The sequence below is a fragment of the Panthera tigris genome, chromosome X (assembly GCF_018350195.1).
Source record: "Panthera tigris isolate Pti1 chromosome X, P.tigris_Pti1_mat1.1, whole genome shotgun sequence".
In the NCBI taxonomy this organism is placed as follows: Eukaryota; Metazoa; Chordata; class Mammalia; order Carnivora; family Felidae; genus Panthera; species Panthera tigris.
In genome coordinates, this window is record NC_056677.1 from 10,546,489 (window position 1) to 10,565,706 (window position 19,218).

Genomic DNA, 19,218 nt, shown 5'->3' on the forward strand with positions numbered 1-19,218 from the left:
GGCTGAGGAAAGCAACGCACTGCTCTCAGCGCGGGGGCTGAACCGTGGAGCTAAGTATTCTTTGGGACAGACCTGTCGATACTAAATCTTTTCCCCCAACCTCTGATGGATGTGCTCATCTTCTCAGGTCAACACGGGCTCACCCAGGCAACGCGCTGTAATAACTTATTGAAAAGGCAGCTGGCGTTTATAAACGGACTGTTCCAACAATTTTTAGATTTTCGTCCTCAGAAATGTATTCTCTTCTCAAAGCAGTATTTGCTATACGTAGTAAGAGCTCAATGACATCTCTTCTGCAACACAGGATCTGCAGAGGTGAGCAGGTTTGGGGATTATTGTTCTTTGCTGTCAATTCTGGGTGACATTCAAGCTCTGTAGAGATGACGAGATAACCAGAGGTCAGAGAGGTATTCTCATTCCATTAGAGCAGGGGTCGCCAAACTACCGGCCACAGGCCAAATCTGGCCCGAGGCCCGTTTTTATAAATAAGGTTTTATTGGAACACACCTACACCCATTTGTTTACTTACCGTCTATAGTTGCTCTCATGCTGCAAGGGCACAACCGAGTAGTTGCCAAGCAGTGGCCTGCAAAGCCGGAAGCGTTAACTCTCTGGTCCTTTACGGAACACGCCCGCTGACCTCCACGTTGGCCAGAAGCGCGATCTGTCCCGCTGGATCATTTTCAGTGGGGGCTAACGGGAGCTCCAGCAGGGGAGGACGTCTGACCCATTTAAGGCATCTGTGTTGAAGTTCAGTTGGGTTAAGGAGAGAAGGACAGAAGAAAACAGAAAAAGGCAAAAAAAAAAAAACAAAAAAAACCCCAAAAAAACCCCCAGCCAAACCAAAAACCAAAAAACACTAGGCAGTGGCAAAAAGAGGACTTTAATGAACCGAATATTAACCTCAAAACCAAGTATAATCTACATGAAATCATCACTTTAGGCCAAAAGAAAACCTTTCATGTTGGCGACAGTATCCGTCTCGCCGACTTCAAGCGGCCGACGTGTTACCCCTGTGGTGGGCCCCCTGGGACTTTGGTGAACATGCCTTATTCTCGGGCTGAGAGACATTTCCCTGAGAAGATGCGCGGGAGGGGAAGGGGGTGATGGCTGGGCACGCTGCACCCCGGGCTCAGAACTTGAGCGGAATGACCGGCCAGTATTTGGGCTGCTTCCTGTCACAGTGCTTGTCGAAGCTCAGCTGCATGGCGGCCTCCATGGCCTGGATCTTGGCGGCGCTGTCCCCGTACAGGCGCTTCATCTCGGCCTGGCGCCGCTCGCCGGGCCTCTCGGAGGGGGCTCCACCGAGCGCCGGGTGCCGTAGTACAGGCCGTGGTCGGCGTTCACGTAGTCGTCCAGGCGCTGGGCGTCCAGCTGCTGCTGCCGCCCTGAGAAGGAAGGGACACGGGGGACCGGGGTGAGCTCGGGGACGCCCCGCGGCCTGCGCCCGCCGAGCCGTCCATAGGCAGAGGCGGCGCCCGCACACCTGTCACCCCCGTGGTTAGGGGAACGCACCGGTCGCTCGCCCAGGAGGCAGACGGTGCCGGAAACGGCAAAAAGCCGCCGGGAAGCAGGTCACCCGACACCATCAAACCTCTGCACGGAGCCCCGAAGATCTAGTTCTCTCTCTCTGTCACGTTCGCGGCCTGCCCACATCCCAGCCAGCTAGGACCGGCTGGTGCAGCTCGCCTGGTTTCCCACTCCCCCAGGCCAGCAGGGAAACGAAGTGCTTTCTGGCAAGTCCAGGGCTGCAAGAAGTACTACTTCCACCCACAAAGGAGGCACTGGGGGAAAAAGTACGGATTTTAGGCAAACTGCAAAAGAGCAAGTGCTGGTAACCACAGAATCGCAGCGACGGTCCGCGATCCTTCACACCCGTCCGAAGCACAGGGCACACCAGGCAATGAAGTCAAATGACTCGGCGCTTGCTCGAGGCAACCGGGCCAATCAAGGGCAATTCTGCCAATGGAAGGGAGACCTGATGTCTAACCTTCCTGCTGTGTTCACAGATGTGCAACAGCGCGGGGACCGCCTCGCTATGGGATTTGACTTTCCACTTCACAGGTTAGCTTAGGCTAAATTTCAAGTGATAAAGTGATCTGCTTTTAACCCTACTGATTCTTTCTTTTCTTTCTCTCTCTCCCTCCCACCTCTCCTACCTTCCTTTCTTTTAAGACCAAGAGTGTGCTCGCAACAAGAGAGTATGAGTTGGGAGTGGGGAAGGCAGAGAGAGAGGGAGAGAGAATCCCAAGCGGGCTCTGCATGGACAGTGCAGAGCAGGATGCGGGACTCGAACTCATGAACCATGAGACCATGACCTGAGCGGAAATCAGGAGTCAGATGTTTCACTGACTGTGCCACCCAGGTGCCCCTGGTCCTACTAATTTAACTGGATTCTTGTAAAGTAAGAAATTAAATTATATTCTCCCCTCTCTTTTTACTAAAATGAGTCCTAATATCAGAACTGTTATTCTTATGTAAACAGAAATAATAAAAACACATCAATGAAACAACGATGCATATGGTAACATTTGGCCCACCGACACATTTTTGTAAGCAACTGTCGCAACTGTCGAGAACAGAGAAACAGACAGTAGAAGGCACCCATCTGGAGCTACTACTGCTACCAAGACAAATGCTACTGAGTAAGGAGTGAAGATAGTTGTAGGGGATAAATGATATAAATCATTCTTTCCTTGTTAAAAAAAAAAAAAAAGTAGCAGAATAAAACCTTAGTATATAGGAGGGAACCCAAAAGTGAGCAGCAAGATATATCTGTGGCTAGGCAGTCACACTCCTAAGCCCGTTCTTCATAAACATCACCCTGGAGCTGGGGAGAAGGAGTTCTGGAAACTTAGAAACACCATAAAATGCAGACAGTCACTTCTGACGTAGCACATCTGCGGTTTCTTTTTCTTTTTTTTTTTTAACGTTTATTTATTTTTGAGACAGAGAGAGACAGAGCATGAACAGGGGAGGGGCAGAGAGAGAGGGAGACACAGAATCTGAAATGGGCTCCAGGCTCTGAGCTGTCAGCACAGAGCCCGACGCGGGGCTCGAACTCACGGACCGTGAGATCATGACCTGAGCTGAAGTCGGACGCTTAACCGACTGAGCCACCCAGGCGCCCCTGTGCGGTTTATTTCTTATACGAGGAGGTAATCTACGCAGATGCCAGATGACCCTCAAGGAAGTAAATGCAACGTAAGTAACTGTTACCTTATCCACAGAAAAGAGATGCCATTGTCTTACTGTGAAGTGCAGAACTAAACCGAAATATTGGCGTAATGTGCACATGAGTGGGAGGTCAGTAAGCATTTGCTTCTCAGTTTTGGTCTTTCTGTCAAGTCTGAAACACGAGGATGTAAGTGTTCAGCTCTCCCGGGTGTTTAGTCCTGCCCTCCAAGGACTGCGCTTCTGAACGTGTGGCATTTCCACATTAGCCAAGGACAATAGATTCCCTCTGCTACCTATGGGAGCCTTGGGTGAGTTACCAATCCTTGAGCTTGTTTCGTTGTAGGCCCAGAGCAAACAATCCCGTGGGGGGGAGGGGGGTGCTGTGGGGGCCCCAGAGCCTGTGCATCTAGAGGACAGAGATTCCCAGGCCACAGTCCTTTTACTTTCCGATTTGTCCCAGGACTGTAATCAGCTTTCCTGACAGATCTAGTGACACAACAGATGTTCAACTTCCTGTCTAAATCAGAGTCTTTGCGTTTAGAATTTTTAAAAATGTTTTTATTTATGTTTGAGAGGGAGAGGGCACAAGTGAGGGAGGGGCAGAGACAGAGGATCTGAAAGCGGGCTTTGCACTGACAGCACGGAGCCCAACGTGGGGCTCAAACTCACGAACCGTGAGATCATGACCTGAGCTGAAGTTGGACGCTTAACCGAGCCACCCAGGCGCTCCGCATTTATAAGTTTTTTTTTTTAACGTTTACTTATTTTTGAGAGAGAGAGAGAGACAGCGTGCGAGTGGGGGAGGGGCAGAGAGAGGAGGAGACACAGAATCCAAAGCAGGCTCCAGGCTCTGAGTTGTCAGCAGAGAGCCCGATGCGGGGCTCGAACCCACAAACCATGAGATCATGACCTGAGCCGAAGTCGGAGGCTCAACCGACTGAGCCACCCAGGCGCCCCCTGCATTTAATCAACATTTAATCATTTAATTAACACCAGGATCCTCGCTCTCTTAGCAAGCGTGGCTCTCTGCCGCTAGGACATGTGAATTTCACCTTCCTACTTTTGCATCTTTCTCTTTTCCTTACAACTGAACGTGGTTCCAGTTATGGTCCTTTGTGCTTCTCTTCTGACCAAAACTATCTTACAGATAGTAAATCAGCAGAACAATTCTACATCGAGATGTTTTCTCTTATCGTTGACATCTGTAGATGAAACACTGTTAATCCGAACTGACCGCAGCCGCCAAGTCAACATAGCCAGTGCAACTTCCCCAGTTCACACTTGGCACGTGCTCATGGGTCACCATCACAGGGTTTCAGTTAATGAAGCTCATACAGTGTAAAAGAATAAAAAGCACAGCCATTCTCAATTCTCTACGTGTACCTCTTTCCCGTTCAGGTTTCCTTATGAAAATTTGCGGCTCAGGCCTTGTCACCTCTCTGCCTCACAAGAGGCTCAGAGCTTTCCCGGTTTCCAGCATGGCGGGCAGTTGCCCTACAACATAGACCCAAGGGGTGGGAAGCCTGTCCCCTCCACTGACCGGCTAGTGCCAAAACCTGCCCGTGGGAGTCGCGTCTGGGGAAAGGACACTGTCGCCTTCGCACACATCCCCATTCCTAGCCCCGGGAGGACACAACGCCTGACACAAGGTAGGTGCTCAGGAAATGACTGCTGAGAGAAAGCCTGGACACAGGCCATACAGTATTTTTTGTTAACAGCTATTTCTTCCAGATTCTGTTAAAGAAAAATGACGACAACCCAGGGACAGAGAAACGGATGCTCAAATCTCAGCTGGACAGAGCCCCTCTCCCGGAGGTTCCTCAGAGTCTCCATGGCAGAGGCGGGGGGAGACAGGGGCACCAATGAGTTGGGGTCTGATCTTGTTCCTTTACATCTGAGTCACTGTGCCTCTACTTAGTTAAATGATTACAAAAAAAAAAAAAAAAAAAAAAAAAAAAAGCCCTAAGTCTAGACTACCAATGTGAAAATCAGTCCGCTTAAAACCAAATGCACTGAGGGGCGCCTGGGTGGCGCAGTCGGTTAAGCGTCCGACTTCAGCCAGGTCACGATCTCGCGGTCCGTGAGTTCGAGCCCCGCGTCAGGCTCTGGGCTGATGGCTCGGAGCCTGGAGCCTGTTTCCGATTCTGTGTCTCCCTCTCTCTCTGCCCCTCCCCCGTTCATGCTCTGTCTCTCTCTGTCTCAAAAATAAATAAAAAACGTTGAAAAAAAAAAATTAAAAAAAAAAAAAAAAACCAAATGCACTGAGAGGGGCCAGACACTGGAAGCCCCAGCTAGCATCTGCAAGTACTTTAGTGTTCACGGACTTCGGGGGCTGAGCAAACCTTAGAATGGAATATACGCGTCTGAAGGCATCGCTCATTCTGTTTTTATTTATTGCTTCCTTCCTCCCTATGAAAGAAAGGATTCTCAGTCACTAGCAGTTTTTCTTCCTGTCAAAACAAGGTGAGGGCTCAACCAGATGGAGAATCATCTGACGGAAGCAGAACATCACACTTCAGACATAACTGAACAGGTGCCTTGTCGTGTAGAAGTTAGTCGTTTTTTTCCTAGAAACAGCTGTGGGACTGCATGTTACCCAGTGCTTTTTCCTTATAGGCTGCTCAGCCATGGGAATTTGTTTGAATAGAAATCAGAGTATCTGTCTAGATTCCAGCTTTAAAACAGGGTTATAGTGGGTTAAACAGCATCCCCTCCAAATTCACACCTACAAGGAACCTGAGAATATGACCTTCTTCGGAAATAGGGTCTTTGCAGATATAATTGAGGCTCAAGATGGGATCGTACTGGATTAGCGTGGACCCTAAACCCAAGGAAAGTGTCCTTATGAGAGACAGAAAAGGACACACAGAGACATGGGGGGAAACCATGTAAACATGGAGGCAGTTGAACTATGCTCCCACAAGCCAGTGAATGCCAGGAGCTACCAGAGCTGGAAGAAGCAAAGTCCCAGAAACTTCTGGAGGGAGTGTGGTTCTGCTAACGCCTTGGATTCAGACTTCTAGCTTCCAGAACTGTGAGAATAAATTTCTGTTGCTTTAAGCCACCCAATGTATGGTAACTGGTTACAGCAGTCCCAGTAAACGAGTATCACGGTTAATACACACATAGGGTTCAAACAAGAAAAACGGTAACATCCTGTTAAGGAGAAACGCTACTGGATCCCATCTGGGTTCAGGATATCAATCTGTAAATTCGCATGATGTAAATTCGTCCCCCTCAATCTGTAAATTCGCATGAGGTTAGCCAATGTGGACTTAGTCTACAAAGGAAAACAAAATCATGAGAAGGGACTTAGATTTTAGAAGACCGGACACAGGAAAACATCCATTCAGTATTCCACAGATAATTAGCCCAAAGGCAGAACATTTTGGAGGACAAAGCACTAAGATGAGTGTGGGAGAATGTTATTTTTCCTCAGTTTTCTGGGATAAGCAAGGCTTTCTGGTTGTACTCTCTGCTATGCGGCCAGAATTAATGATTTTAGCACAAGTGCGCGAAAGCACAGACTTGATTTATGTCATGAACGACTCATTTCTGGCTTGTCAGCAACACGCCCGGAACACAGGTGCTTGCCAGCAGACCTGGAGCCGTTTCTGATGGGTCTGCACCCTCGCCTCACATCCCTCTCTCCGTGACAAATGAAGTCAGTGAATGATTACCATTTTCACTTTTAGGATAAAAGTGCATTTCCGTCCCTCCCTTCTACTTTTCTGCAGTACGGTGCTCAGTCGGTGTGGTTCCACACTTTAATCTCATCCACTAAAGCACAGCAGCTCGCTAAATCCTGGGCTGTACGTTTCGCCATACGCTCCCGGTTTTCCACAGAAGGGTGGACCAAGGGCGACCGGGATGGGGTTCCAGCTGACTGAAGGTTCGGGACGAAAACTGGCGTGTGAACCTTCCAGCTTCGGTGGACCCAACACGGAGCAGATGTCTCCCGGCAGGTGTCTAAAAGCACCTGGCCCCGTGGTCAGAAGAGCACCTGGCGTGCTAAGAGGGGAGTGGATGTACCCCCTTTTCTTCCTCTCACCATCCCAGCTGACCCCATCCCTCAAAGCCTACAGCACGCTCTGTTTTCCACCACTTCCCCCGAAGCTTCTCCTCTGACAGCTGACTTCACTGGCTCCACCCCATCACTGCCAAAGTGCCTGCGGACCACACACAGACAGCTCTTCTAGGAATCAGTTTTAGTTTGATTTCGTCTCCTCTTCTCAACTGAGTGTAAGCTCCTTCTGAATGTGTCTCGGTTTTGACCCAGCAGCTACCCAGAAAACACAGGGGATAAGAGCTGGTAGGCTCAAGCCCGAGACAACAGGGGCCGTGTTTGTGTCAGAGGGCCGTCTCCCCCCACTGGGAATAACATTCCCGCATTCTCCTTCTAAGTATTAGGACTATAACCTTGCAGTCTCAATTGGTAGTTATTTATGACTTCAACGGGATACTTTTCTTAACCTAACAATAAGCATTTTTTTCCTAAGAAATAATTGGAAACACAGCTGACCTTCCAAACTCCACAACTGTCTACTTTCCCATAAGCGTTGTTATCATTGAAGTTTTGAATAACGGAAGTATCTCGTTAGGAAATGACATCTAACAATCAAAAGTATGTCTGTTCCCACTGCACAGTTCTTTATTTATCCTAATTTTTTGGTTACCATTAAAATGTTAGAGATTATGTGGAAGAGCAGTCATCACAAACAAGAACACGCTCTCCAGCACGAAGGATTTTATTCTAAGAAAATATTAAATAAGACTCAGCTGACGATGATGAATGATAGAACATACATGTTCTCGTGGAAGTGAATACTACTGAAAAACAAAATCTTTCAAGTTTACCTATGCTTTTTCCTGCTAGTGCTATTTCATAAGATTCTGTTCTCTCTAGATGATCCATATTCAAAGCCGAATTAGCCTTTATTGAACAAGTAGCTTCTAGTGGTTCAAAAGAGCAAAGCAAAACAACCGTAACCAAGCATTCACACTACTCAGGTCCCTAATCGCTGTTAAAACACATCCCAACCGTGTATGTAACTAAACTTCCACGAACATTTCTAGTAGAGGGAGGTAATGGGTTGGAAAGCACTGTGGGCATTGACATTACTTACATCTGAATTCAATCCTTTGTTCCTGCTTGAAGGAACACGTGTTCATCCTCCACGCCACCAGAAGCGCTGGCGCAAAGAATCATGCCGGATACTTGCGCTGGTGCAGGGTCGGGCCCCGGCAGCTTGTAAATCTTTAGCAGTCAGATTAGACTCTGACACTGCAGCGTGTTCCCGCCCATGCCAGACAATCTCCAGGTCTTCCGAAGACCTGCTAATATCTTCAGGGCACCCCGGAGGGCATAAAAGCATGGCAGAGACGCTATGGCAAGTAGTTTTCAATCATGCTACAGCTACACATGTAAAAAGCACAAAGCAGCAGCTCCGTGTGTTCAGCGTTGTTATTAGTAATACGGAAGTGCATTCCTTTCTCCACGCATTTTACTATAGTAAGTTACATCAATGTCCTTGAATGTCCAAGCAAGAATGTCCTTGAAATGCACTAAAAGTTGTATTAATGCCTACTTTGATGAAAACGGTATGAACGACTAGACTGGACATCAAGACTTGAATTCTTTTGCTTTTTAAATATTCTAAACCAATTTAAGAATCTTGAAAAGTGCAGGGTAGAAATATGACTTTTGAAGCCATAAAACATCTTTTATTAAAAATATGCAGAATCTTGGGGCACCTGGGTGGCTCAGTCAGTTAAGCGGCCAACTTCAGCTCAGGTCACGATCTCATGGTTCGTAGGTCCAAGCCCTGCATCGGGCTCTGTGCTGACAGCTCAGAGCCTGGAACCTGCTTTGGATTCTGTGTCTCCCTCTCTCTCTGCCCCTGCCCAGCTCACACTCTGTCTCTGTCTCTCTCAGAAATAAAATAAAAAACGTTAAAAAATTTTTTAAAAAAAAATGTGCAGAATCTCAATCAAGCACTAATCAACACAGAGAGCATCACAGTAAAATCAGTATATGGTTAAAGATCCACATTCAAGGATGAGTTATTAGCAACTAACCATAACGACTAACATTTCCCGGGCACTGACTTCGTACCAAGCACAGCTCTAGAACTTTTCTTTTATTGTCCCATTATTTTTTAATTATTTTTAGTATTTTTTTAAATCTCATTTAACCTTCATAACTACCACTCCATTAATGAGGATCTCCACTTCCCGGGTGAGGGGACTGAGGGACAGACTGGTTAGGGCAGGTGACCCGCAAGGCAAGCCCTCCGACGGACAAGTGGCGGAGGTGGGCAGGGCCCCATAATTTGAGCGGTTCCGCCACCGCTTGCCCTGTACAATGTCAGGTTAAAGATGAAGGTTGTACGGGTTTTCATAACATTCCCTTTTTTATCGGTCTGCTATCTAGATCACAGTAAAACAGATATATACTAGTTTCTTCATAGAGATGGTGAGACCTGTGCCCTTCACTTCATGTCCCCTTGCAGAAGAAAATTCTCACAGAGGCAGGGGGGCTGTATTAGTTCCCTAGAGCTGCTGTAACTAACAAAGCACTGCAAACAGGTGGCTTGGAACGACAGAAATTTCTCGTCTCACAGATCTGGACGCTAGAAATCTGAGATTAAGGTGTGGGCAGGGCTGTGACCCCTCTGAAGGCGCTAGGGAAGATCCATTCTAGGCCTTTCTCCTAGCTTCCAGTGGCAGAGCTCCTGTCTTCACATGGCCTTCTCTTGGGGTGCATGTGTATCTCTGTGTCCGAATGCCTCCCTTTTAATAAGGACCCAGTCATAAGTGGATCAGGGCCACCCTAAAGACCTCATTTTCACTTGATCACCTCTGTAAAGACCCTATGTCCAAAGAAGGTCACATCCTGAGGTGGGGTGGCATCGGGGGAGGTTAGGACTCCAACCAATCTTTTTTTTTTTTTTTTTTTTTAGGGAACACAAGTCAACCCATAATAGTGATGATGATAGTATAATCTAGAGGTTTGAAGTAAACTCCGCAGATTTAGGAATAATATAAAACAAGATATGAAGTTCATCAAGTTTATAAACGATTCAAAGCCTCACTCACTTTGTAGAATGTCCCACACAAGCAGAGCAAGTTTAGCATTCTGTGGGATATTTGAAAACCTCTGATTTAAGGCTCATAATTAATACTAAAACACCTCATTCATTCATTCAAAACAATATTAAGCACCAGGCACGACTTAGCAGGTAACTCCCGTGACATTTTGTTTAACTTACCTAGACCCCTACCTGACCAAGGTGAGAGGGACGGGGGCGGTTCATGGTCATATCTGTGCCTGAGCTGTTTATGCTGGAAAGACACACTTTGTTACTGTATCTTCATTACACTCACAACTATTTTCTATTGAATAACTATGTACTGAGTTTACTTTAGATCAGCAGATAATTCTAAACGGCCTTTTAGATGACTGGGGTTTGCAGCCGTCCTTAATTAGAACTTCTATCATAAAAGTGTCAATCTTTGGTGAGAAAAACACCTTACTCTACTCTCTGGTAAAGACAAAGAAAGAAATCCCATATCCATCATATTTTCTTTTCAAAGAGCTGTAAAAAAGAGCATTCCAACCAAATGTGGACATGCTTGAACACCTCCTCTCCTTCATCGTTGTATACTTTCAAATTAGAGTAATGGTTATTTCGTATGTATTTTGTCTAAAAGGTAAAATTTATTTCTGAAGATGAAGGAAAGGTATTTAATGTAAAATAGAAAGTAGTGTTTTAAAAATACTTGTTTGGGTATACTTTTTATTTTTTATTTGAGAGAGAGAGACAGCGAGCGAGCGAGCGAGCGAGCGAGAGAGAGAGTGGGAGAATCTTAAGCAGTCTCCATGCTCAGCTCGGAGCCTGATGAAGGGCTTGATCTCACAAACTGTGCGATCATGACCTGGGCTGAAATCAAGAGTCGGACACTTAACCTACTGAGCCACCGGGTGCCCCTACAAAGTCCTGTATTAAAACGCCTCCTCGGAGTGACAGAGCTGAGGCGGGACTGGATGCGGAATAGCATGAACTTAAAAATAACACCCAGGGCAGACCACGCAAAAGGCAGGGCGCGGAAGGAAGCACGCGGGGCCAGGCGCACACTTACGTCGCTCCTCCCGGTGCCGCTCGGTCTCTGCGAAGTACTGGCGCAGCTCCTCGGTGATCTCCATGTTGCTCAGGTCGCACTCCACGCCCCCGTCCGACTCGCTGTCCGCCTCCTCCTCTGCGGGCCGAGCCCGCTCTTCTGTCGCGCAGGCCCGCGGACGCTGCCCGGACCTTCTAGTATGTGAGTGGCCGCGGCGCGAGTCCGGAGGGGCCGGGGGGCGGTCACGAGAGGACCAAGGAGACCCGGCCTTGTCAGTGTAAGAGCTTCTGGGGAGAGCCGCAGGAGGGAAGAACCACGGGCCGGTGAGGTAAGACTCCACGGCCTTCCTGTAGGCATTATGGTGGCTTCGCATCCAGGCCATCGCCTGATGGTAGTGTCGCCAGTATCTTGCGTATACGGGATGAGAAGACCAAGGCTCCGTAGTTTTCCAGGCTGCCGCCTGCGACATAAAGGGAGGTGGAGAACCGTCGAGTGTTTGACTAAACCACAAGTATCCACCGGGTGTCTACTAAATACCTACTCTGCATCTACTCTGGTGCTACTCCTGCACCAGAGGACGCAGGACGGCCCGCACCCACAGGAGACACCAAGTGTATGCACACGTGCTCTCACGTGCACACGGGACAATGAGTTTAAGGTTACGGCCATGATAAAGTGGGGACAGAGGCTACTAATTATCATCATTAGATAAGACGCAGGGAGAGATGAGGACGTCGACCATCTTGGGCCTCTCTACCCGCTGTAACTAAGCGACGGGTTCCACCAACCGCACGCACTAACGAGCAGGACCTTCTCCGGTCCTGCCCTCTCTGCTCCCTAAACACCTGCCGGCCTGGCTCACTCCTCCGTGCCCGGACAAAAGAGGTCTAGCAGCCTACCCAATGGTGCCTTCGAGTTTTCCGCTGTATTTGTTTCTTTGGTCTTCTCCCTCATAGACTGAGAACACCAAGACTCTAAAGACTAAATTGTACCCTTTTCTTTATGAGTTAAACAAAACAAAACCTTACCATTGCTGCCATCTGTGATGGTGGAAGACCAAATGGGCACTGAATCTAGGAAAGAACAAACACAGTTCAAACGTGTGGTCAGTACACGTGGGAGATATTCGTGGCTATTTCATGGTTTGTAAAGCAGCCCCTCAGAGGCTGCCTCCTCTCAGTACTGTGCCTCATCTTACCGCAACACACACTATGGGGCCCCGGCACGTGGGTTATGGCCTTGTGGGCTGAAAAGGAGGGCTCCCCTTAGGTCCGATTAAGTAGCTCAAAGGACACTGCATTTTTCAAACATTTGTTTACCCGGTGAAAGACTGGAGAGAACCATATAGTTCACAGCCAGTGCATATACAAAAAACATCAATATAGAACATGAATTAACAACACGTAACTATTACTGACTTCATTTCCTAATCCTTAACTCATGCCGATGCCTGTTTAAATTAACCCTAGATGATCCCACAGTTTGGACAGAATACCTCTCGCCAACTCCCTGGAAACCACCGTTGGCTCTTGCCTCTGACCTGGGACTTGGAGAAGCCTCTCCAAATGAGATCTCTCTCCAGTGTGGGTTGGGCCCTGGGCTTTAAGCCCCCAGATGAGCCTTGATTTGGTTTCGATTGTGACAAGCATCTCTCAGTGTGGTGTGACACCACACTGTCCCTGCCTAGCCACTGTGCCTGTCTTTGTAGCAGCAACTGTTCCATGAGACCCTCAGGCAAGTGACTGCACAGAATGCCTTTGCTCAACAGCCTTGCTCTGCCAGGATTTACTGCTTTTGCCCCTTCCCAACTGCTTCTGATTTACTGATGTGGCAGAGGATACCTAAAGGTAAAGTTTAATCTGCAGCTGTACCTTTTAGAACTGATTTAAAACACTTATTTTTTTCCATTCCTGTTCAAGAGTTCAGAGCTACTAAAATGCCAGCATGCATGAGAATGTATTTAAATAAAAAAAGAGGGGGCGGCGCCCGGGTAGCTCAGTCGGTTAGGTGTCCGACTTCGGCTCAGGTCACGATCCCACAGTTCGTGAGTCCAAGCCCCGGCGTCAGGCTCTGTGCTGACATCTCAGAGCCTGGAGCCTGCTTCGGATTCTGTGTCTCCCTCTCTCTCTGTCCTTCCCCCGCTCACACTGTTTCTCAAAAAAGGAATAAATGTCAAAAATTAAAAAAAACAAAAAACAGAAATAATATCCTAAGACGCATGAGAACTTAAGCATCTGTGAGAGGAAATCACTAACAACGCAATGCTGGGCAAACAGCACTTGGGTTTCGAAACTCTGGGACATCAGATACTGAAGGAGGCCTGTTTTTCCTCCTTCACTTAATTAGAGGGTGGAATTTAAAAATCTCTAAGCCTTAAGCAATAAACTTGACTTCTGTTGTAATCTCTATCAAATGTTTTGCTATGGTTAATGTGGAAAATCGAGATATTACATTGACCCTATCTTTTAAGATCTGGCCTGAAGAGAACCATTCACTTTTTTAAATACACTAAGCTTTCAAACAGGCGATTTCTAAGAGGGTTGACACGATCTTCTGTAAATTTATCAGGAACATAGCCTGCACTTCCTGTTCCCTGTTCTGAATTCAGGAATACACACACATGCAGTGCGTGTAAACTGGGAGAAAGCTAACCAATGCAGTGAAAATATAAGTGTACATTAAGTCCACGTTACTTTAAAACCGTAAAGGTTTAAGACCTAAATAAATAACTGAAGGTTTAAAACATGAGCACTTATCTGAAAAGCTGGCTAACTCCCGCGTGCTTTACAAGCTACTGAAGAAATGTAAAAGCCGATACAACGAAGGGGTTAACCACGCAGAGAAGTGGCACTGGCACAAATGAAATCACAGTGGAAATCGCTGGAGCGCCAAGCTGTAAGGTGCAGCCTGTGAGTGGCTAATTCCTTCCAGCTGGGTTTCATATTTAGCTCACCGAAGTCTGAACACTTTCCTGAGAGCCCGCAGCACGTAATGCCATTGCAGTGAACTCCACGTGTGTCTTCAGCAAATTTGTTTTAGAGATTAACAAGTAGCATAGGAATTAAATTTGAAAAATCTAGGAGGCATCTGCGTGTCTTCTGGAAATGAAGAGTTTTGAATCCCGACTTCTGTGCCTCAAAAAATGTACTTAGAACCAGATCAGCGGAAGTATTGATTATCCCAAACTGGGAAGTGTGACAGCCTCAGATATGCAAGAAAGGTTATTGTGATTGAACACTACAGCAGACCTCAGGAAATCCCGTTTTGATTTGTACGTGGGAAAATCCAGCCTGGCTCTAAAAGTAATAGGACCAGGGGCACCTGGATGGCTCAGTTGGTTAAGCATCTGACTTCGGCTCAGGTCACGATCTCACAGTCATGAGTTTGAGCCCCGCATCGGGCTCTATGCTGACAGCTCGGAGCTTGGAGCCTGCCTCGGATTCTGTGTCTCCCTCTCTCTCTGCCCCTCTCCAGCTTGCGTTCTGTCTCTCTCTTTCCCAAGAATAATAAATAAACATTCAAAAAAAATTTGTTTTAAAGTAATAGTGCCAGTATTCTGAAAATGTCCAAGATGGCTTTATGAGAGGCAACTCTGTCACCACTTTTATTCTGACCGTGCTTTCTGCAACGTTTTGGCCGCTGGGACACTTACAGTCAAACCTGCTGCCGTCCTCTGGCAAGTTGAGTCCTGGAGCTGGAGGGCGCGTATGCTCGTTCACCCTTAGCTTATCACTCTCCCTCCTCAAATTCCAAAACCTATGTTTCATAGATTCTTTTACCTTTTCAGTATTTTCAGATTCCTAAAATCCTTCAGATATTCAGTTAAAAACAGTTCCTGAGACTGTCTGACAAATTAAGGAAACTCCCAGAAATCAAATAAAAGAAAGTACAGGAAAACATGGCCAAAGGAAGAGCAGCTTGCAACGAGCTTTAGAATTATTGGCTTGCTCTTGCCAACATGACACTTGGTATTTTACGCCTGCAACTTTTTTCTGTGAAGGGTCAAATAGTAAATATTTTGGGCTTGTAGGCCACATACAGTCTCTGTCACACATTCTTCATATTCTTTTTAAAACTTATAAAAAAAAAAAAAACAACCCAAACCCAACCCTTTGAAAATGCAAACCCCATTCTTAGCTCCCGGGCAGTACAAAGAGCAGGCTGTGGGCCACCCCTCGCTGGCCCTGTGGTTTGTGAATGTCATGCAGCCACATCGACTCCGCTCTTGCACGTGGAGTGCCCTCACTGCTGCTCGTTCTTGGCTTAGCGACCCCTGGAGGGACTCTGGGATTCTCACTCACCTAGTAAATGAGGAGGCTTGGAGGAAGACTAGTAAGCCAGACACATGTGACGATGACCACCAGCAGTCCTGGTGACCAGCTCCTACTATCTGGAACAAAAGACTCGTCTCCACGACGAAATAAGGAACCTGGACCGTTTCTTAAAGATCGATATAGACATTTAAAGACTTAATTAAAAGAACAAACTCCTGCGATCAACAGGGCTTAGAATGCACATGGAGTGCCGTGTTTTCTGGCGGAGACCCTGGCAACGGCCACGGGCCAGACAGCAAGCCAAGGAAGGGAAGCCGGAGGTTCCCGGAGTCTCTTCCTTGGAAGAAAGAATACACAGCCTTCCCTGCAAAGTGTATCAGTTGGTTCCGAAGGGAAGGTGAGAACCTTCTCTACAAACGGGTCCTGTGAACTCTTTCAAACTGGCTACCCTTTGCACACAGAGAACTCAAGGACCTAACAAAATGCCTGGGTTTCTGGAAAGCCAACCTGAAACGAATTTCTGGACATGACAGCAACACCTGTCCAAAGAAAAGCAAGCTTCTGGCCACAGATTTAGATGCCTTTCAGTTGCCTTTATCTTTCGTTCCCCACCTCTTTGGGAGTGTCTCCTACTCTCTTATGGCACACGTCTTCCTGGACTGAACAGCAGCTTTTCTCCTAAGGGGATGGTGGAGCTGAAAGAAAAGAGAATGGCGATGTCAGGGCAGGCCGGGTTCCACGGTACCACCGACCCCGCAGCCCTCCCCAGCGAGCACAATGGCATCATAGTCACCACCCAGCTGAGCCCAGGCGAGTACAGAGACCGAATTCATGGTCTGTCCTCAGCCACCAGAGGAGGAAGGGAAAAAACAGCGCTGAGGTCATTCACGAAACGCTGCCGTGCCCTGGGTCTCGAACCGTAGATTTTCCCATACAGCTTTTCTTAGAAAATGCACTCGTTCTTCAATGAATATGCTTATCCTGGAGATGTACGTATGTATGGATTTAGGAGCTGTATTTTCAAATGCGTCAATATACAGGAGGGTAACAGACAAGAGCTTTGTTGTTTTCAACGAGAAAAATCCAACGATTTCCGTGAAGTTATTAAGAACCTCCACAAACACGTAATGCGGCTTTGTCAAAAGGTAGTAATGTCACACATGTTCTTTTAACAGCACATTTATGTTCCTATAAATATAGGATATGGGAGGTGTCATCCCAACCAATAAAATAAAAACACAAATTCCCCCCAACGATAATGTACACTCTGCAACTGGATTTTCCTCTCTAGCCTCCTTTTCCAAAAGAATTCTGAAAATTAAACACCTGAAAACTCACCTGCTTTGATTTGTTTGCTTCGAAACCCATCGAGCCAATCATTAAGTTATGCTGGCTAAAGGCCCTGGAGTCAAACCTTTCTGATAAGGCTCCCAGCGATGTGGCTCTCTGAACCAACCAGATACTCTGGCGGATCGAATTGAGGCCTCCGGTATATGTTTCAGGGTAGAAGGGGGTCCGCTGGAGACCGTGCAGAATAAACGAAGGCACAATGAGAAATGTAAGTGACATAAATTGGGTCGTGTGATTCTAAGGAATTTCTGGATATGCAGTAGTAACCCTCTCAGAGAAGGTATCTTCAATAATGCTTGTACTAGTAGGAACTTCCTCAGCTAAGATAATGAAAGGAGGGTTTCTGACAGCACTGCTTCCTGCCCCCCACCCCCAGCTGCCTGAGGGCAATGTCAATCCCTTGATGCCCTCGTGGGCTCCCTCCTGTGGCTTCGCGTGGTCCCTGCGGGTATTGTGGACATCAAAGATGGCTGAAGGGATGCCTGAGTGGCTCAGTCGAATTTTGGCTCAGGTCACCATCTCACGGTTCGTGGGTTCGAGCCCCGCGTCAGGCTCCGCGCTGGCAGCTCGGAGCCTGGAGCCTGCTTCGGATTCTGTGTCTCCTTCTTTCTCTCTGCCCCTCCCCTGCTCACACACTCTCTCTCAAAAATAAACAAACATTAAACAAACAAACAAAAAGATGGCTCAAGACTGAATGGCCTTCTCCCACCCTCAGGAGTCCAAGCTCGTCTTGGCCGCACAAAGGCCTCCTACAAGGGCACCTGCTACTGAGTTCAGAAAGCCCGCATCTGTCTATAACGACTATCGTTAAAACTGATGGGTGAGGGAGCCAAAAAAGTTTTACTTCCTTCTCAACCCTTCAACCCCAAACCCCAATTTCCTCTCTTCTGGGTGATGCAGTTAGAAGTAATGTCACAAAGGAAGGTGCAGCACGGGGATGGACAGAGACTGAAAGGATGCAGTTAGGCGTTCTTTAAACAACAAAAACGAAAACAAATAACATTCCACCCACAAATGGCACTGTTTAACTTGTCAGCCGGGTGATGGATTTGTGAGTGGATTTATTTGCAAGTTCCCCAAATCCCCATGTGGCTAACAGCAGAATCTTAAGTGAACTATGAGGCCACTCAAAGTTACTCTTACTCATGAACACAACAGCCAATAGGAGTGTTGAAAACTGGGGTAACTAAGGAGGACAGAAGAGTAATACAGCCCAAACGGGGAAACAGTAAGTTCCCCACACTGCAAGTGTATCCCTCACAGTTCAGAGCATACCAGCAAAAGCCATGACTAGTTTAAAGTGGTTAAGACCACCAGGAGATTTCAGGAGCTTTATTTCAAGTTTGACTTGTATAAACACATACACAGTAATTCCATTTAATCGCTGTCTTTTCTGAATTTATATGCCACTGACTATGCCCCACTTATTTAAACAATTACTTGTAGGCATGGATTCTGCAAGCTCTTTCTTTTAAATGTCCTATTTTCCTTCTGGCATAAAAACCAGAGCTGTATTTCCCTGCCTTTGGATGCTAGTGCGATTGTTGTTTCCTGATAATAGCCTCTCCTCCTCCTCCTCCCTCCCTAAAGAAACTGAGTAGTTAGTCACTCAAATAATTGTAAAGTTCCAAATCTTTTCAGGAAGCAGACGTTTAAATACATTAATATGTTTAATATGCTTTTGGGTTTTTTTTTGAGAGAGAGAGCACATGCCCGTGTGTGCGGCAGGCATATGAGAGGGGGAGGGGCAGAGAGAGAGAGAAAGAGAGAGAGAGAGAGAGGATCCCAAGCAGTATCTGTACTGTCAGCGCAGAGCTGGACATGGAGCGCCAGCTCACGAATCACGTGAGATCATGACCTGAGCCGAAATCCAGAGCTGGACACTTAACTGACTGAGCCACCCAGGCGCCCCACGTTAGTAGGTTTTCAAAAATATTTGCATCTGATCTTTGATCAACGGCGGTTATGCTGTTTTCTCACTTGTCCAACTGTTCTATGGCTGGATTTCCTATCGGAGGGAAGGAGCTCCAAGAGTTTTGCACTGAGTTTGTAATCCCTCCAGCCTCCACTCTGGCTGTAATTGTTCAATTCCACTCTGCCCCCCCCCCCCCCGATCCTGCTCATCTCACCCCACCCTTAAATGCTGGATCCTAAAAAACAAAGTAATCCTTCACCGTCTGTCAGTTTTAGAATGAAAATTTCTCTCTGGAGCTTTCATTTGTGTACTTTCCCAGGGCAGCAACAAACAGAGATCTGAACTCCGTACTGTGAACCTGCCTTTGATTATACCCATCCC

General features: G+C 47.1%; 1 protein-coding gene across 1 annotated transcript; it reads right to left on the minus strand.

The window, feature by feature from the left end:
* Positions 1-868: 868 nt before the first annotated feature.
* GEMIN8 (gem nuclear organelle associated protein 8) lies at positions 869-16,177 on the minus strand. Its single transcript, XM_042974615.1, is given in 5 exon segments — positions 869-1,299; positions 1,302-1,388; positions 11,320-11,758; positions 12,327-12,371; positions 16,080-16,177. Coding segments are annotated over 5 exon segments (759 nt in total). The 5' UTR covers positions 16,101-16,177; the 3' UTR covers positions 869-1,132.
* Between the last annotated feature and the right edge of the window lie 3,041 nt (positions 16,178-19,218).